Below are 18828 nucleotides of genomic sequence, written 5' to 3'. Positions count from 1 at the left end.
TCATATTTTTCTTCATAACAAGCTATTATCGGAAAGTTATTGCATCGAAAAGTTGTTTTAATTATCGCGAGAGAATCGCGTCTTTCGAACGATATTTCAATCTCGTCAGGTTGGCACGCGTGATTAAGCAAAATTATACAGGGATATCCGCGTTTAATAATCCGGTATCGTCCGTTATGTAAAATTAGTTCGATAATTGGTAACAACCTCGACGATGGACCGTGATCGTTCGATAATTTCCCTCGATCTTCCTCGTACACGTCCAACGAATCCGGCTTATGAAAGATAATCGATGCGTCGTATGATCCTTTTCGTTACGTATTCGACAATCCCCGGCTAATTTTCCCCTGTACTTCCAGATTCGGGAAAATTCAATGCCACTCCGCCGAACGATTAATTAATCGTTCGGTTTTGTTGTTGATGAGCGTTCATTAGCGTCACGCGGTAGGTAATTTCCCCCGCCCTCTTTTTTTTCCCCGAGAATAATTCTCGTGGAAACGTTGATGCGATGTAATTAGTGTTACACGAATATTTCACTGTTTGAGGAAATAATCATTTATTCGTCGGTTTATTTAATTATTCGAGAAAATATATATCAAGATATACGCGCCTCGTATGGAATGGATTTTATCATAAAATAATCGAGTAAGATATGATTAACAAAATAACGACGCGTTAATCGATCAGGATTTTGCATGGATAAGGATCGTAAATACACAGCGTTGTAAAGTTGTAGAGATCACGCGCAAGGATCCGAACGAAAAGGAGTTCGTACGGTTCAAGGAAGTCTTAAAGCGAAGAGATTTAAATTCGATGGTAATTTCATAGTTGTAAAGAATCTCTTTTTCTAAGGATCATGTGGGGTTGAAGGTGCGAAAAAGAATTTCCCAAAGTTCATCGAATGATAACAGTGATTTGATACGATCGAAGGAAGAATGTCAAGTAACTCAACCAATCGTACTTATCAGAAACTAGTCTAATTTCAAGGGGAAGTCAATAGTGAATTATCCCATTTCTTTCACCCTCCTTCCTCTTTTTTACAGGGAAGGGAGACAGTCCGACGTGATAAAGAAACGGAGATAAGTATTAATTACCGGCGTGGTGAGGAATAATTTAAGAAGGCTTCCAGGATTAATTTTGCTCCCGTACAGCTTCCCGAATTAAACTCTTCTTATCTCTCTCTTTCTCTCTCTCTCTCTGTTTCTTTTCTTTTCTTTTATTTTCTTTCTTTCTTTATTTCAAGGTCCCTTTATTCACCAGCGTCCCTCTATACATTTTCCTTCAGTTGTTTATCTTCAATCTTGCCGCGCGACTTATTGTTTTTCTTCGTTTTCCTCCGCTGTTTCTCCCGTAGAAGAAAGAAATAGCACGGACCAATAGGAGAATCCTGGCGGAATGGAGCTTGAATCTTTTATCGTTTCTGTTTTGCAGCACAGAAAACGGGCAAGAGGTGTTTTTATACACAGAGAACTCGGCCAGAGACACGTCTGAATGGTTTCATCCAAATGTCCCTGTCACTTTTCAAGATACGTGTACACTCTCCAAGTATTGGGTCGTGGAGAGATGAAAAATAAGAAGAGCACAGAGAGGATTAAAGTATAGGCACCTTACGTGAGAAATCGTTTCTTACTGGCGCAGAAAATTAAAGATATTGATTCAATGCGAAGAAATGAATTTTAAAACAGAGTTATAGTCGAATGGGATTAATAGACGGCATTGAGTTCGAAGAACATGGATATTTCGTTAGAAAAGGAAGAGAAGAAAAAGCGATCGAAAAGGATTAAAGAGCGCAGCACCGCATTAGAAAAATTGTCTTTTGCTGAAGGAGGATTGAAGATACAAGAAAATAATCGGTAAAATTGAAAGATCAAAGATTAAATCTCTTTCTTTCTTTCTTTCTTTCTTTCTTTTTCTTCTTTCTAAATTTCATCCAGAATTATCGAATACCTTTTTCCTATAATTAGTATCAACTCGCAAAAATTTAATTAAAATTCGATTAAAAGCGAGCAAAAATCATCCAACCGATATTGGATTTCTATTTTAAAATGGAAATTTATCGATCTCGCTGAATTTCTAGAAATTTCACCGTCGATCGAAACCGAAAACAGCGGTTAAATTCGAAATGATATTTACTGACTACGCAGTGATGGAATCTTCGAGGCTGCGAAGTGTCGAGATCAGCACGTTGTCGAGGAAAATGCGAAACTACGGGTTCAAGAGCTGGTGGAGATTAATTAAGATCCTCGAAAGGAAATCCGCGGACGATGGATTTCCAGATTTCAGGCGAACGTTGATTACCGAATCGCAGGTTGAACTTCGATCGCTTTTAGCCAGCCCTTGCTGCTCCTAATCCTTTCTCCTTTTTCTCTCCATCAGACTTTCACAGAACTTGGATCTATAAATCCTATAAATTCTCGTTCGAATAATTAGCGGCCGACTAGAACTTCCTTCGATTTTAACGAATTTGCTATTCAATGATAAAATAAACTAAAAAACACTCTTAACAAAGAAACATGCATTAAGGATAAGTTCTAGTTTGAAAAGTTAACAAACAATTCAGATTTTCTACTATTGTAATAGATTGGATACTATTCAAAGATAAAATAGAAAAAGGAGACTTGTGCAATAATGAAAACCATCTATCGGATTTATTGGAAGAATCTGGAAGATCTCATAGTCTTGACATAAAGAATCTCCAGGTAATCTTGACATCATAGGATGGCGTAATTTACTCAAAAGATTGGAAACTCTATCATAAAGTCTAAATTCTTCGATATGAGAAGAATTCTTCGTGAACGTTTTCACGAACGTTCGTAATTCGATCGTTACGTTTTATGTGATAACAAAGGAAGTCACAGTACCGTCAAATATTCTTCGTTCGAAATTTGAGAAAATAATTTCCTAGAAAAATTTGTCACGCAAACCTCTGTGATCGCCACTTCGTTCGATTACATTCACGTTCAATTAGACAAAGTAGCTGTCGTCGTTGATAGAGAAAGAAAGTTACAAAGTGAACAGGTCATCATCCAAAGAAAAGGAAATGAAGAAAGGAAAAAAGAGACACAGCGGGAACGACTACTAAGGAGATGAAAACTGGCCATATTAGAAAGGGACAATACGACAGATTTTCAATTTAAAAAGGTTTTTTTTTCGAGCAACGCGACGGAAAGCTTTTGTCCAATAATACCACCGGTCTTCCTTTTCCATTCTAGTCTCCGCTTCACGGGCTCTTGTCATTTGAATAGATTAGTCGATTCAATGAACATTTCACCGCGCGTGTTGCCTCCAACCGGTCTGTGTCTTCCATTCTCGATTTTCAATGCATTCCCGCCTTTGTCTTAGTTACCAGATTCCTCCGTTCTTTTATCCAAACCTCCGGCGTTTCACGGTGGCTGTATTGTCTTTTTAAAAATACCGCTGGCCGAACTTCATTTCGCGCTCGTTGGTAAAACGTCGACTGCGAGTAAAAAGGTTTGTCTCGTTAAAAGTTCTGTTTCGCCCTCACAATAAGCCCGGATTTTCGTGGGCGCGCGCTCCCCCCCCCCCCCCCCAACGTTAAACTTTCTTCTATTTTTTCTCGCTTCCTCTTTTTTTTTTCACTGTTCTCGAGATACTTTCGCCTCGAAATTTAATTTTACTCGATCGATCCTGTCTCCGTTGGAAGAGGCGAAGGGGCGGGGGAATACAGGGTTCGAAACTTTCCACTTGCCTCTGCCGAACACACGGCGAACAAATTTCAATCGCGCGCCCTGGGTGACGTTGCACAAACAACCACCTTGCTTCTCCGTAGGCTCATTATATTAATTGCCGTGTCAACGATTTTCGTGTCGCGAGGAATTAGAAGATGTAATTTCTCAGATTTTTAGATTTTGTTTTGCAAACATGCCTTTCGAAGTATTCGGTGAAGACAAGTTAGTCCACGTTAAATAGTGGAGAAGTAAGTAGTTTGGTTAGTAATGAATCTCTGAATTTTTGAACCTTTAAGTTCTTGAATCTTTGAGTCATTGAACGGCTAAATCTTTGACTCTTTGAATCTTCGAGTCTTCGAATCCTCGAATCCTTGAATCTTTGAATCTTTGAATCCTTGAATCTTCGAACCTTCGAATCTTTGAGTCTTCAAATCCGCGAATCCTCGAATCTTTGAATCTTTGGATCTTTGAATCTTCGAGTCTTCGAATCCCCGAATCGTTGAATCTTTGAATCTTTGAATCCTTGAATCTTCGAGCCTTCGAGTCTTTGAGTCTTCAAATCCTCGAATCCTCGAATCCTCGAATCTTTGAATCTTTGGATCTTTGAATCTTCGAGTCTTCGAATCCTCGAATCCTTGAATCTTCGAGCCTTCTAGTCTTTGAGTCTTCAAATCCTCGAATCTTCGAATCTTTGAATCTTTGGATCTTTGAATCTTCGAGTCTTTGAATCTTTGAATCTTCGAGTCTTCGAGTCTTTGAATCCTTGAATTTCTGAACCTTTGAATGCTTGAATTTCTGAATCTTTGAATGCTTGAATTTCTGAATTTTTGAATCTTTGAATCTTCGAATCTCCGACTCTTCGAGTCTTCGAATCCTCGAATTTTTGAATCCTTGAATTTCTGAATCTTCCAATCTTTGAATCTTTGAATCTGTGACAAGAAAGAACTGAATAATCTAGAAGTTTGTACGAAGAAGTGAGTTATCCAGATTGCGTGATTATCGTTTTCTGTCGAGGTAGAAGCGCGACGCGACGTTTGAACAAATGTTCCACGTGAAAGCCCGCGTCTGGAATGAAAATCATAAAAGTGAAGTGTCCCCAGTGACGAAGGGCTCCGTTATCCTAAGGTTTCCTCAAGAATGTTCCACGAAGAGGAAAACAATGGTAGAAAGAACGAAAGAAAGAATAGGGGGAAGAAAAGAGAGAAAGGGCGAATGGAAATAACCTTCGAGAAGATAGGAATAAAGTGTCGCGGAGAATACGAGAATGTTTGTCGGCTCTGTTAAAGCGTTGATTTAATTAAGTCGACGTTACGACTACAGGACGTTACATTTATCGAGGTGGAGACGCTTGGAACATCTTGGACCGCGAACACTTTGCGGTTTACTTTGCCTCTGGCTACTTTTTACCGCTTCATTTCCTTCTGCTCTAAGTGGAAAAAGACTATAATATAGAGTCTAGATGGAAAATCGAGCGAATAACAAGTTCTTCTGTTTTAATTCGTTATCTCTCAATCTTTCGTTTCTGCTTTTTCTTCATTTATTCGAATGAAGAGAATATCAAAAGAATTGTGGAACACGTACATACGATTTTTGGATTTTTATTTTATTTAACAGTTAAATATTTTAACATGATATAATGAAAGAAATAATATATGTATGTTAGGTTGAAAAATATATAGACGTGGCTTGTTTTAATAATTTTAAGTCACCATTAAATGCTTTATAACATGTTTCGCTAGCAGGAGATTTCAGTTTATGAATATATAAAAAAAGCGCTGTACACATTTCACCATCTCGCTGTACACATTTGCAGGGGAATATATTAAATCCGCGCACGTCGATTTTAATGAAATTTGCACTAGAGGATAGCTCTTGGTAAAATAAATCTATTTTTCCAACGTTTGTCGACGATCCATATTAAAGGGATGAGAAATTTGTTCAAAAACAAGCTTTCAAAGAAGATTATATTTTTAATACCGTTTATTTTCCATTGAAGTCGTATTTTCTAAAATATCTTTTAGATTGGAATATAATTGCAATAGACATATTTATCTAGCCTTCACGATAGAAATAGAAAAACTGTTTCAAAATCAGACGGCAGGAATATCGCGATAAAAGTTATAATTCACGATGGAAAATCTGACCTTGACTAGCCACGATACCTCCATTAATTACAGAATTTATCTCTCGTTTCGAAACGCATAGAAACAATTAATTTAACCATAAATTTTACCATACCTATTCATTAATTTTCTCCTTTCACGAATACAAATCTGTGATCAGTTAATCATCTGCTTGATTTAACGATCGAATTATGACGTCTCATACGAAGCCAAAAGGAGTCCTAATATTTATGAACTCCACTTTTAACGACAAAGAAGAAATAATTTGAAATATTCAATTTCCTATACCACTGCCTCTTCACAAAAAAAGGGCGACGAAAAATAATTGGTGCTCTCGCGTTGTATAAATTCGACGTTTATCGAACTCCGGTATTCGCATTGGAAACGTCGTTGGCCGGCTGCGAGGCGTAAACTATTTCCCAAAGAAAGTTATGATTTACCGGCACAACACGCTAATTTCCGATTCCGGGCGTGGGGCTGTAGTTTCCGCGCTAGGGAATTTCAGACGGGTCGCCGCATACGCAAACAACCCCCTCGCCGGTTTAGACGCTTCTCGCTCGGCTCCTAACTTTTATTTATTGATATCCTGCTCGTCCTTTTTGCTTTCCCTTCTTTCCACTACGTTATTTATTTCGAGCAGCTCCGCGACGTCCGCCTACACTCCACTTTTCTTTCTGTTTCCGGTATTATATACGTCTTGAGAAAGAAGCAACTGAAAGTGAATATGTTAAGGGACTTCAGAGGGATTCTCATACGAGCGGAAAAATCGAACGATGTGCAGATAGACGTATCGATCTTTGCGCTGTAAGTTGTCGCGTTAAAAAATTGGGCTCTGATGGCTGTAGTATTCAGACTGAAAAATGTTCCACCAGAATGACGCTTTTTAGGGGATTTTGAGGTCGCTGAAGCCGAAACTGATAATCGTTGCTTGCGGTCACAGGGCGTAAGACATTTTGTTGATGTACAATATCCTCGTGGATTTTCAAGATACACTTCTTTTTTTAAATTTCTCTGTATCGTCACGGTCTTAGGCGGATTTCTCCAGTTAACGCCTTTATGGTGTCAAATGTTCATAAAGTCGAATTTTCGAAACCATTCACTTCCGTCAAAAACGATCCTCATTTTCGTCATAGCGATTTAAGATATCGTCGAAAACATACGTTGAGATAACAAATTTTACAGTCCCGATACACTATACTTTATCCAAAAATTGTAATTACCTTTGCATTAAAAAGATCATCGTTGCGTCATAAATTTGTAATGATTAGGCTGTGATTTTCCATATTTTCATTAACATAACTTTAGAAGTGGAATTTAAATAAAAATTTGTTTCATCTATCAAATATTATAATAAATACTTTATCTTGGATATTTTATATATCTTTGCTTGTTACACGCATTGTGTGTTTAGCAACGAAGATGGGTTAGTATAACCGTTGATTTTTTATTTTTACTTTAAAGTTGCATCGTTAAAACTTCGTTAAATGTCACGAACGAGGGCGACACTTCTCTCTTAGCCCGTGACTGAACCTACGGTCCCTCGTAAGTGATTTTATTCGTCGCACAGCACGCGCGCAACCCGAAGAAGGCGGCGATTTATCGGTGATATTCCTGCATTGAATTGCGAACGACGACGATAGAGGGTGGTTTCCTTGTTAACGGGATTCGAAGGGTGAACCCCCATTCTACAGGCTCCTGCAAAATTCATAATCACGCATAAAATCAACATTCTTCCCTACGTGATGTTCCAACGAAACCATCGACAACACTCATCTGCAAACTTATTGAATCATTCTGTTGATAACATTCTTTCTCCAATTACCAAATTGAAATTGTTTTTAATAATATTCTTCTATCCTTCTTCAGAGCGTTTCAATGAAATCATCACAAACTCTAAATTTATATCGAACTATTCTCTCAATAATATTCTTTCTGCAATTACTAACTTGGAATTGTTTCTCTAATATCCTTACCTTTCCACGCAGTCCGTTTCCTAATCCTTAAATTTCTTCAATTAACATCTTAACATCTTTTTTCGATGTTCTTTTCGTCAAAGGAAAAACCTAACAGTTTTATCGGTAGTCGTAGTTAAAAATCTAATTTAATTATAGTAGCGAAGATGTCGAACGGTATTATATTATCAAAACTACCGCCTCCTCGATTTTCCACGACGCTACATCAACTTCGAAATAATGTGAAACGAAATCTACCAATTTACGAAGTGTCGAATCACTTTCTTCGAAAACGATTAAAATAAATCCACGGATATCGACGGAGAACGATCTCTGACGCAGCGATAACGTTTTCAGGAAATTACGAGTCGTTCCACGTGACATGCAGATCCTCGATCCAACGGTGAAAGACACCATACCGTTGCCTCTTCTCTTGGTGGCTCGAGCTCCGTCTATTTATACGGACGGAAAGGGCGGAAATGGGGTAAATACGAGAGGCGGGATCACGGAGGGCTGTTGGATATGTTCAGTTTGTTTTTGCCCCGGTAACAAAGGTTCCGCGTATTAAGTTGACGGGACGGGAAAAGGGGAAATGCAGTTATTGTGCTACCCCTGGATCGAAATCGCCTTCTCTCCAGAACAGCGTGACGAACGTTTGAACGGAGGGTTGAAAAAGAGAATAGCAGACACGACGACATGAACGAGAATCGTTGGAATTGCGGAAAGAAGTTTCAAGTTTCAAGCAACTAGAGTATTCTGATTTGTTAAGGGTTTAGAGTTTGATGAAGATTGCAGCAGAAGCTTAAGGAATTATATTACAGTATGATAGAACAAGCAAGATACGAAATAGCATACAGTGCAAATCCGCTCGTATGTATTCGCACTTATAGGGACAAAATTTTAATAGCGTCTGATAAACTGAACTTTAGCTCAGCTCTTATTATTTGAACTATCGCCGAGTGTCAATCCACTTATATGAACGTGTAACAACAAGACATAAAGAGTGAGGGCACGAGTTACGTAACACATTCATGTGCTTTGCAGTCGATAGAAGTTTGCAACATTATTTCCTGTTAAACGAGATATTTCCTGTTAAATATATATCTCGTGGAATTCTCTGATACGAACACGAACTCCTATTAACTGAACGAAAAATTATAGATGGTGGGGAGAAAAACTTGTTTCCTGATAGGTTGATATAAACGGAGTTCTACTGTGCATGAAGATATACTTATCAACTTTGAATTTATGGCTAAATGGTCTTTATGGACTAATTTATGGGTAACAGATTTACGGTTTTTATAGACTATAACTTTATATATAATAGTCTTCCTACAAGAGTTTTTTTAGTATGAAATAAATGTTGCAGCTTCAAGAATTTTAATGTGTAAGAATATATCTTTTATAGTTGAATTTCTTATGATACAAATATTAAGAAGAAAATTACTATATGAGTGTACTACGAATGAGGTCTCCGAAAATGGTCCAAGCCTGGTATACCAAGGATTAAAACATTGAATTACGACAAATTGCAATATATTTACATATTGCACAATAACAGACACGAGTTATATTAAATAAAAAGTAAGAAACGACGACGATGTTTATTTAATCCTCATCTGATTTACCAAAATTCTCCAGCGATGAACAACGAATCTAACCAAAGAGCAAGTATCCTGCTCTCAGGACGAGATATTAATATCCAAGGGTAACTTGAGCAGTAGCTGAAATCATAGAAAACATTGGGAACAAGAACGAGAGACGAGAAAAGAAGTTTCGGATAAATGGATCCGTCTGATTTAGATTTGCGACATCCATTGAACCCGCGTGACAATGAAAATCGTAAAGATAATCGATACATAAATTTTCCCGAGTCGAGAGAATGGGTGGAGAGACGTAAAAAGGAAAAGGACCCGCGTAAGACACAAGAGGGGAAGAAAAAGGGGGGAAAAAGAAGTAAGCAGAATCGACTGGGTCGCGTAAATCAAGGGGTGGCCAGGTCGATTCCACTGCAACCCCTACGTTCGTGAGACTTCTATCACTGCTGGTGTTTTATCGAGCGGTTCCCGTGCCACAGCCTACCTTCAACCTTAAATTACAAGGTCGCCGCTATAGAAAGCCCGCAAAGCACAGGTATTCCCTAGCGTGTAAGTCGTCGTGTCAGGGACGAAGACTCGAACGTTGTTAACGAAACGCTATCGTGTTTGATTCGAACGACGCACAGGGTGACTTGTACAGAGTACTTCAAGGTTGAGCACTTTTCGAAGTAGACGATGAATTTTTATTCGATAGATAGAAATATTTTCATCGAAAGAATTCGGTGTTTCTAATTTAAAAAATTGGTGAATTTTCATTCGAGAATGTTTTGACGAAAAACGTATTGCTTGTTATCCATAGCTGGAAGGAAGATTAGATTATACGATATCGAGGATTAAAAAATTGGGATATGTTGGAATACGATCGTTGGAATCTTCAGTCTGCAATTTTGTCGAACTAACTGCTAATTTGTCAGATTTTTAACTGTAGGGATTGTGGATGCTTTTAACGACTGCAGATTTGGAATTAGAGATCTCGAAATGGTGGGATTTTTAAATTCAGAATTTTATGGCTAAGAATAGTAAGATTTTATTGGTTGGAATATTGACATTTTTATTCTGATTGTAAGATAAAAAAAGAAAAAACTGTGGAATTTAAACTGGTAGATTTTGGGCTCTAGAGAATCGTATCTCTAAAATGTAGATCCTTAGAATTTAGGTTCCTGGGATTTAGGATTATATATCTTGGGAGCTTGAAATTTAGCGTTCTAAGGATTAGCACCATGGAATTTACGACACTAGAATCTAAAAGGATTAAAGACTCTATAACAGGAAATTTAGCTGCTCGGTATTATTTTAACCTAGATTCATCATCGTTATCCAACTGGAGGCTAACAAGGTGTGTCAAAACATGTCCATCCTCTCGTCAACAAATATTTTTCTCAATTTTAACTTCTCAGTCTGAAAGGACGAATCAAGCTATTCTTTTGGCTTGTCTGTGTTGTTGACTTAGTCATGTATTTCATCAATAATTCTTAAAAGAATTTCTAAATAAGAGACGACCTGGACAAGTAGGTCAGGTAAAAATATGTGCTACTTATTCCAGACATATCTGCTGAAATATTTACGGAAATTGATTTATTGAATTGATTAGAAACATATCACATATTTATAAATATATAAATATATGTATTTATAGACATTTTTATAAATACATAAATTAGTTTTGACAAATTTTAATGCAAAATTACAAATAAAAATTGTAATAAATCTCTTTATAAGTCTACTTCTGCGAGAAATTTCACCTTCGAATATCTTGCAAATACATAGAATGCGCATAATAAGAAAAAAAAAGAAAAAATAAAACAGTGAAACAGATCTTTGCATAGTTGTATTCATGAAAATAATATAAATTCGCATAAACCCCACTAATATAACAAATTATGAAGATGTCCAGTACCTTTTAACTTTCTAAATAGGAAGTAAGCTACTTCCCACGCATCAGTTCTACCTGAATTCCCACACTTTCAGCCGTTATACATCACGATCTATCAAAAGCGGATCATCCACGTTGATAAGCTATAGAAAATTGTCGTGAGACTCTATGACGCGTATAGTTTCACCATTTTGTCGGATGAAATAGGATAACGAGTATGATTCAAGAGGGAAAGCGGAGGAGAATGTTGAGGAGTAAAGGGGTGGTTTCGCGAATGGTTAAATGGAAAGCGATTTAAACCCCTCGGACCAGATTTATTTTGCAATTTAGCCTGACAGTATGCTGTTCATCTCGCGAATCTGTAATTTCCAACTTAAATAATTCATAGCCCCTAATACGAATAGTAATGACGGCCGTTTAAAATCCCTGTCTCGTTGAAATATTCAGGTCGCAAGAATTTTCCTCCATCGCCTCCGTCGACGAAATAAACGAAACCATAACTGTTTACGTGACGATTGAATTAACGATTGTAAATCAAAACAACGCCAGGAATATTTCAACGAGAGAAAGACAGGGTGAACCATTAATTTGAATCCCGTTGCTGACCAACGGGGGTAGGTGGAAGCGTGGAAACAGGCGATCATTGTTAGAGCGAGTGGTGATGTTGGAATCAGAGAAATCGAAAGAAGAATTTGGTCATTTTTGTTGCATCTTTTTTATCTTTCTTTTTTTATTTGAAGGAATCCGTACGTCTGACATTTCGTTCGATATTTAGTTTAGTAATGCGGCAAAAGTTACACTTTTAATTTGAGATTTGAGAATTTAATGGTAGAATCATTGATCTTTAATATGTATCAATATATTATACGTACGATGTAAAAATAATTGGATATGTGTAGTCAAGATTAATTTTGAGATATTTAAAAAAAGAAGATAAGAGAATTTTAATTACCTTCTATTTCATTTTCTAATCAAAAGATAAGAAACTTTCCACCTTTGAGTCTTAGTTTCTTAACCATAAACTAAGAAAATTTCCGTTCATCCCCTTCGCTAACAAATACATTAAAAAGTAACCATATTATTTTTAATGCTCTTCCTTCTTCACCTACTAACACTTCCTTCATCTTTTAGCACCTTGCAAGAAGAAAAAAGATTGCCGTTTCTTCTTGCAGCCTAATAAAATTCCCATTTCCAGTGTGTTCTTTTAAAACCCGGATTCCCAACCTATATAAATATTTTTATGCCTATCTAAATATTTAATAACAATTGCGTTCTGGAATACCAATTTTCAATATACTTTTACCTGATTAAAAATGCTCTTTTCTATATACACAATCTTGCTTGAATTGCGACTGAACAAAGCTACTCTCTAGATCGTAAGATTTTGAGAATAAAAATTAATTGTTAACTTTCCAAACATTAAAGAGCTGGTGTTTTTTTTTCCTAAGAGAAACTCCGGAAGAATATCGTCACGAATATCGCATAAGGAAGGAACAGAAGTAGGAAGGAACGCGATGTCTCGAAATGGAAGATGTTTCGCGAACTAGCTCTGAAAATTGCGATCGTGGCGATGATTCGCGCGTAGCACAGCGTTGGATGCGACACGATTCAGCAGAATCCGAAATTGCTGACTGCCACGCGTTTCTGTTTCCCGTTCTCGCGGTTTTATCCGGTGCCATCCCCGGTGGCTTCCGTGTTTATGCCACGCGAACCACCAGTTTTGCCGTATCCTCCTTTCGACCGGTTCTCTCATCCCTACCAGAGACGATTATACGTCATAATTTCCGTTTAATTGACTAATATCCTCGCCACGGCGGCCAACAACCGGCCGAAAACGATAGTCGGAACACGGTTCTCTGTATATTAGGTTACGTTATAAGCGCGAGGCATTATCGCGTTATTACAACGGGGTGAAAACGCCAGTTGATCTCCTACGTATACACCGTAAATGTTGTAATTAAAATTTGTTGCTCCTACCGTGTTCGGAAACTTTGATTATAAAGGTTGATTACTGGTTGCATAGATGGTAAGAGATGTTACGTTAGGTTATTGTAAACTATGATGGAAGTTTCGGTTGATCTGTTTAATGGATAGTACACGTTACATCATGAGGTTATTACGGGTATTACGATATCAGTTCAGCGGCTACTGGCATCGGATAACCCCACTTTTGATCTCGCTGCGGATACATTTTGGCGGAGATTGTATTAGATGTTATAGGAGCTTGAGGAAAGTTTAGAAGTTAAACTACTTTGGTAACCTGTTTTTCGAGCAGTTAACTTATTTGGAATCGTTTTAGCCAATTGACGAAAGTTCTATTAGGATATAACTTCATATTTGCTTTAGTAACATTTATATTTAGTACGTTCCGAAAGAAACGAAATACCTCAGAAGTAGTTAGTCTTTTTAGCTGATATTAGATTGTAATAGTTACCATATTATCATACATTTAAATCATCATTATTGAAACAATAAGAATTGCAATAAATATCGTAAATTTATTTGTAATGACGACTCTAGACAGTCAATCGATCTAAAGTCTTCTTTAAAAGGACAACAGTTAACGAAGACGTGGGAAACCTTATATTAGAAATAAATGCAAGTTGTCAAACAGGTCTTTCAATAAAACCGAACTTACCTTAGCACGTTTGGTGTACTTCAGGTATTGATAATGATGATTGTCATAGTTGAAGACATGAGGAGTCAAAGTGATGTCACGGTTCCGCGACATCTTGCCAGAGAGTGATTTCTGTCTTTGCAGCTGCATCTTCTTGTTGTGTGCACGCAGGTCGGTCGCTGGAAAATTCAATTCGTAACGTAGATTTTCATAAACGAAATGCACGATGAAGCAAAAATCATGGGAAAGTTCACCGCTGGAAATTCGGAATGGCGAAACGAAGACTCATTAAACGCGTGTAAATAAATGAGCATTTGCATTCGACACACGCGGCGACAAGCTTTCCCATGATTTTTAAACAAACGCGACGACACTGTCGGCCACAATGCGATAAAACTCGGTTGTCGACGTTTACACGGCCGTTTCCGAATATTTTATGCCTTGTCCGCCGTAGCTTTATTAGCCGACCTGGGTTCGTTCGCATCGCGTTTAACTGCCAATGCTGTTTTCCGCCCGTGTCTATAATTAAACATAAAAACGGAGGTGAAATGAAAAGTATTTAAAATAACATTCGACAACATCGAGTTAATCTCTGAAGATATCTCGAAACGTTCATGGATGTGGATGTTTTCCAATAATTTCATTCGATCGATGTCTTGAACATACATACGTGTATTGCCACTTACGCAGTTAGATTGACGTTGATAGATATTTTAACTTCCGTTCCTCGAATATAACCGAACCATCAATTCGGATTTTCTCAAACAATACCACGATAATCTATTGTTTCAGAGAAATATATGAACCCCTTCCATTATCTTCAAACTGTACTCTTACTTATGTAAACTAGATTGATGTTGATGGACTTTATGGATCTCGATTTCTAGAATAACATAATTAAAAATTCAACGTATGAAACTTTAATGGACAGCCTTAACAGGAAATATCGTAGGAAAACACTGTACGATATACGCTTGTCATTTCATTTACGATATTCCATCTGATTAATTAAGCGATGCGTCAAGTTCATCTATGTATATCGAGAAAGAAAAGAAAATGATGGAAATGTTTCTGAACTTCAAAGCGTAATACGTTTCCTTAGACTCGGACTCGTTCCCTCACTTCGAGAACACGCGGCCTCGTACGCTTTAACAGTGACATTATTGTTCTAACAGGCAATTATGAATATTCATAGTAGATGTGTTTGTCCGTGGAAGCAGGCGGAGAGACGCAAATACGAGCTCCACTGCTAAACCGACAATGCGCGGTTGCCTATGAATAAACTAACGAATTAATTCCAGCTGTAAAATCAGAAAACGTTCGCGCGAATTCGAGATTACGAACGGTTCGTTAAGGTAATTAAACGTCTCCCCCGTCCCTATATGCGTCCTATTTTCAAAATATATAATAAGAAAAAAGAACATTGCAATACATTCATTACAAAAATAAAGGAAGAAATAAAAAAGGTCGTTCTACAAAGAGATAAGAAAAAATGTTTCCATTTATAAACGCGTGAAAATTCGTTTTGGGAAATTGATCGGGGACGTTCTCCGGTTTGATACCGCTATCGATATCGATTCTGAATTTTCGATACGCCACAAAGGAGTATCCTGGAACCATTAATTCGCCTCTCAAAAGCTGTCTGCGATAAATCAAACCGGCTTTCTGGATAATAAATCGAGTTTGCATGGCCTATATTCGCCTTTCCCTATCTTTCGTGTATCCTTCATTCCTGTATCCCTTTTTACGTAACATCGCGAAAGCTGCGTTTTGTTATGTTAATTCAATTTCCAACTTTATTGCAATCCATGAATTTTGTACGTGCCGATCGGAAAGAAGATTTTTAACGTATTAGTCCTAAGACGCTTCAAGTTTTAGAGGTCTCGAATAAAACGTGAATATTTTCTTTTAATATTTTGCGTCTTACGGTTGAGAAAAGCACGATCCGATCGGAAATGAACGCAGAGAGAAAATGAGCCGAAGCGATCAAATGCAACGTAATCGGTTAATGCAAGCAGAGAAATATCAAAGTTTTTCGGTATCTCGAGTATTTTAAGCAGATTCTACACGAAGTTGACCTGAATACTTGGCTGCACGCGAAGAGAGGATGTCGCGGATAAATTGCCCCACGCGAGTTTCTTCAAGGCTGAAAGAACTGTAAAATTCTTCTACTTTAGACTTTCACGGAAATCTAATTTTCAACTCTTGGTACTTTATCTTGGCGGAAACTACTGTATAAACTTCTACATCTCCTCCAAAATTTTATATCAAGTTAGATATATGTAGTTTTTATTCTGGATGCTTTAAAAGGGTGCGCTATGCAAATCACGACACGCGAGTTTTTGTGAACCCTGAAATAACTGTAATATCGTTTTACGTTAAGTTTCGTTGGCGTGTTTGGCGTGTGATTAAATTCAAATAGAATTCATGTAGAAATGATTAAATTTATTATATAATACTACATAATAATATTTAACTACAGAGTACCATCTATTTTCGTGCGAGTTTCTATGCAGACTGTGGTAAAAGGAAATTTATGTTATTTCAAAATTAAAACGTTCTTTCTGAAATAGATAGAATTTCATACTAAATGACGTTGTACTAATAATTAAATTATATTCTGGCGTGAGAAACGTACATGTGATACGCCACGCTCAAATGTCATTTGACGCCAAGGGGTTGATTTCTATTCCGATCCCATATAGATGATCCCTATTTTTAGAGTAACTTTTTTTAATATTAAACTTTATGAGAATCAGGTCATTTGTTATTCGTTTATCCACATACGTATTTTAGAATATAAAAGCTACATCTCTATTGATTTTTTGATTTTCATGTCGCTTGAAGGATAAAGAGAAGCATTTGTATCTGTCGTAGCTAACAAGAGGAGTACAGCTAACACGAGTCTTTAAAGAACAATGTATAATAATCCACCGATTCGTTTGTAATAATATACAAAATACAAAAGACATAGGTAAAGACATAAATAACGTACTTCGACTCGAAATCAAACTAAAAAAGTGAAAGTTTAAAAAATATAAAATCGATTGCCAATATATTGAATCCTAAAATTGGTCTTTTCATATACAACTGAATTTTTACCAAGAATCTCGTATACAAATCCTTCGTCTCAATAGATTAGATTCGTTTTCAAAGTTGATGGAATTTTACCAAAATAATAACGGAACTAAACGAAACAATACTCGATCTCTAATTTCTCTAATATTCTATTATTCCAAATTTTCCTTCCGTTCAAATTCATTGACCAAATAGCAACATCTGTTCTATCCGTATCGCCTGTTTTACCTTTTAACTTGCAATAAGGCTTGTTCCATAAGCAGTTTGATACGCAAGAACGATGTTCACGCGAGCATGACACCGATTTCCAGCGTTTAGAAAACGTTTCCGCGACGAGATACACGCGATCCTCACCTTTGCAGGGGCAGAATCCTTTGCAGGCGATGCGAACTGACGCGTGGTGGATGCAATTGTGGTATTCCAGTCGGCATGGCGAACTGTACGTGCGATTATCGCTTCCGCAAAGGAACGTCGGCTTCACCACAGGACATTCTTGACATCTGGAACAAAAGGGGGAAGCACGCGCGCGCGCGTCGTTAAATGAAACTGTTCTCCGCGCAACGCTTTAATTGCTCGAGTGCATTTCCCTTCTATTTTCCCTTCATTCTCTATTTCCATAACTTTGTTTCCACCGCACAAAGTGGGCGATATTAAAATACCGCGAACCTACGCTCCCTACGAGCAGATTCTCACATTTTTAGATCTTTCTGTTTCCCCTCTTTTAACGATCTTCCCTCGTTTTGATAAACTTTCGCTTGGTAGTAGACATTCAAACGCGGTATTTTCCTGCTTTGCATTTGTCGTCGTTGATACGACTGCAATTAGCGACTCGTTGTTAATATTTCATTTCTGATAATAATAGCAACAACTTAGCTTTGATATTACAAAATCTGTGTTATCTCATTATGCATTTTTCCATGTCTCGATTAAAGTATTAGTCTGTCAGTTATAAGATAGAAGACGTGTTATTTTCGTGCAATGGATTCGAATATCAGTTTATAATCAGCGGTGTCCACTATCAAATTTCCAATTTACCAAAGAGAGAACTCGTCGAGTAACGAGATAATTCTACGACAAACATATAAATTTCATTAGATTTAATTACGAATAGTTAATTACGAATTTCTAGCAAGTAGTTGAAGAATGACTTTAATTTTTGGATTTATTCTTTCATTCGCTCAAACTGTGTCGATTATACCGTACAAAGATAATAACCAAGGCAAAAGTGATCATGCCCTATTCGTTAAATAGAGGAATTTTCTTCCAAACAAATCTACAATGTTTCCAAAACAAGTCGAAATAGCTGGCTTTTAACGTAATACGATAAAAGGCGATTCAGAGGATGCTTTTCATTAGCGTAGCATAGCTTGATTAAAAAAGTAAATTACTCTATTATTCCTTTTCGTATCTGTTTCTTTTTTCTTTTACTAGAACAAAGGGTAATTAAATGGATTTTGCATATAGCGAGGAGCGTTCCTCAACGTAATAAAGGAACTGTATTAAAAACTAAATTTCGCTTTTCAGCCCGTGTCGTGTATCGTAATTATATAACATAATAACGTCGATAAAGTACTGGGAGCAGGGATGGTTGAGTTCTTTGTCAAAATTCGCTCGCCATTCCCTCCCTCGCGTAGGGCGGAAAAAATTCCGGAATTTCCGTAACGCTAGACGAGAGAGAAAGAGAGAGAGAGAGAGAGGGAGAGCTTCATAATCGTTAAGCACTGCATCGTCGTAACACGAAATTACCAGGCTGTAAGGGTTGGGCGCCCGTCTGCGCGCACCAACAATGTTGCACGTCTCATGAACAGGGATGTCTCGTAAACTGAAATACTATTATAATGCGTTTAGCGTGCTCACACGAGCGGCTATGTTAATTATAATTTTATAATATTACTTCC

General features: G+C 37.3%; 1 protein-coding gene across 1 annotated transcript in view; it reads right to left on the bottom strand.

Moving 5' to 3' along the window:
- The window catches only part of LOC126914244 (proteoglycan Cow), a 92590-nt gene that overhangs the window by 12526 nt on the left and 61236 nt on the right, over positions 1–18828 (bottom strand). Inside the window, exons 5-6 of the mRNA XM_050717890.1 lie at positions 17285–17430; positions 13874–14031 (exon numbers count right to left, since the gene is read on the bottom strand). Of these exons, the coding sequence (XP_050573847.1) occupies positions 13874–14031; positions 17285–17430 (304 nt within the window). The remainder of the gene's footprint in view (positions 1–13873; positions 14032–17284; positions 17431–18828) is intronic.

This window comes from Bombus affinis, chromosome 3 (assembly GCF_024516045.1).
Source record: "Bombus affinis isolate iyBomAffi1 chromosome 3, iyBomAffi1.2, whole genome shotgun sequence".
NCBI lineage: Eukaryota > Metazoa > Arthropoda > Insecta > Hymenoptera > Apidae > Bombus > Bombus affinis.
Note: the sequence above shows the minus strand (reverse complement) of the source record. Positions and strands in the feature narration are given on the sequence as shown.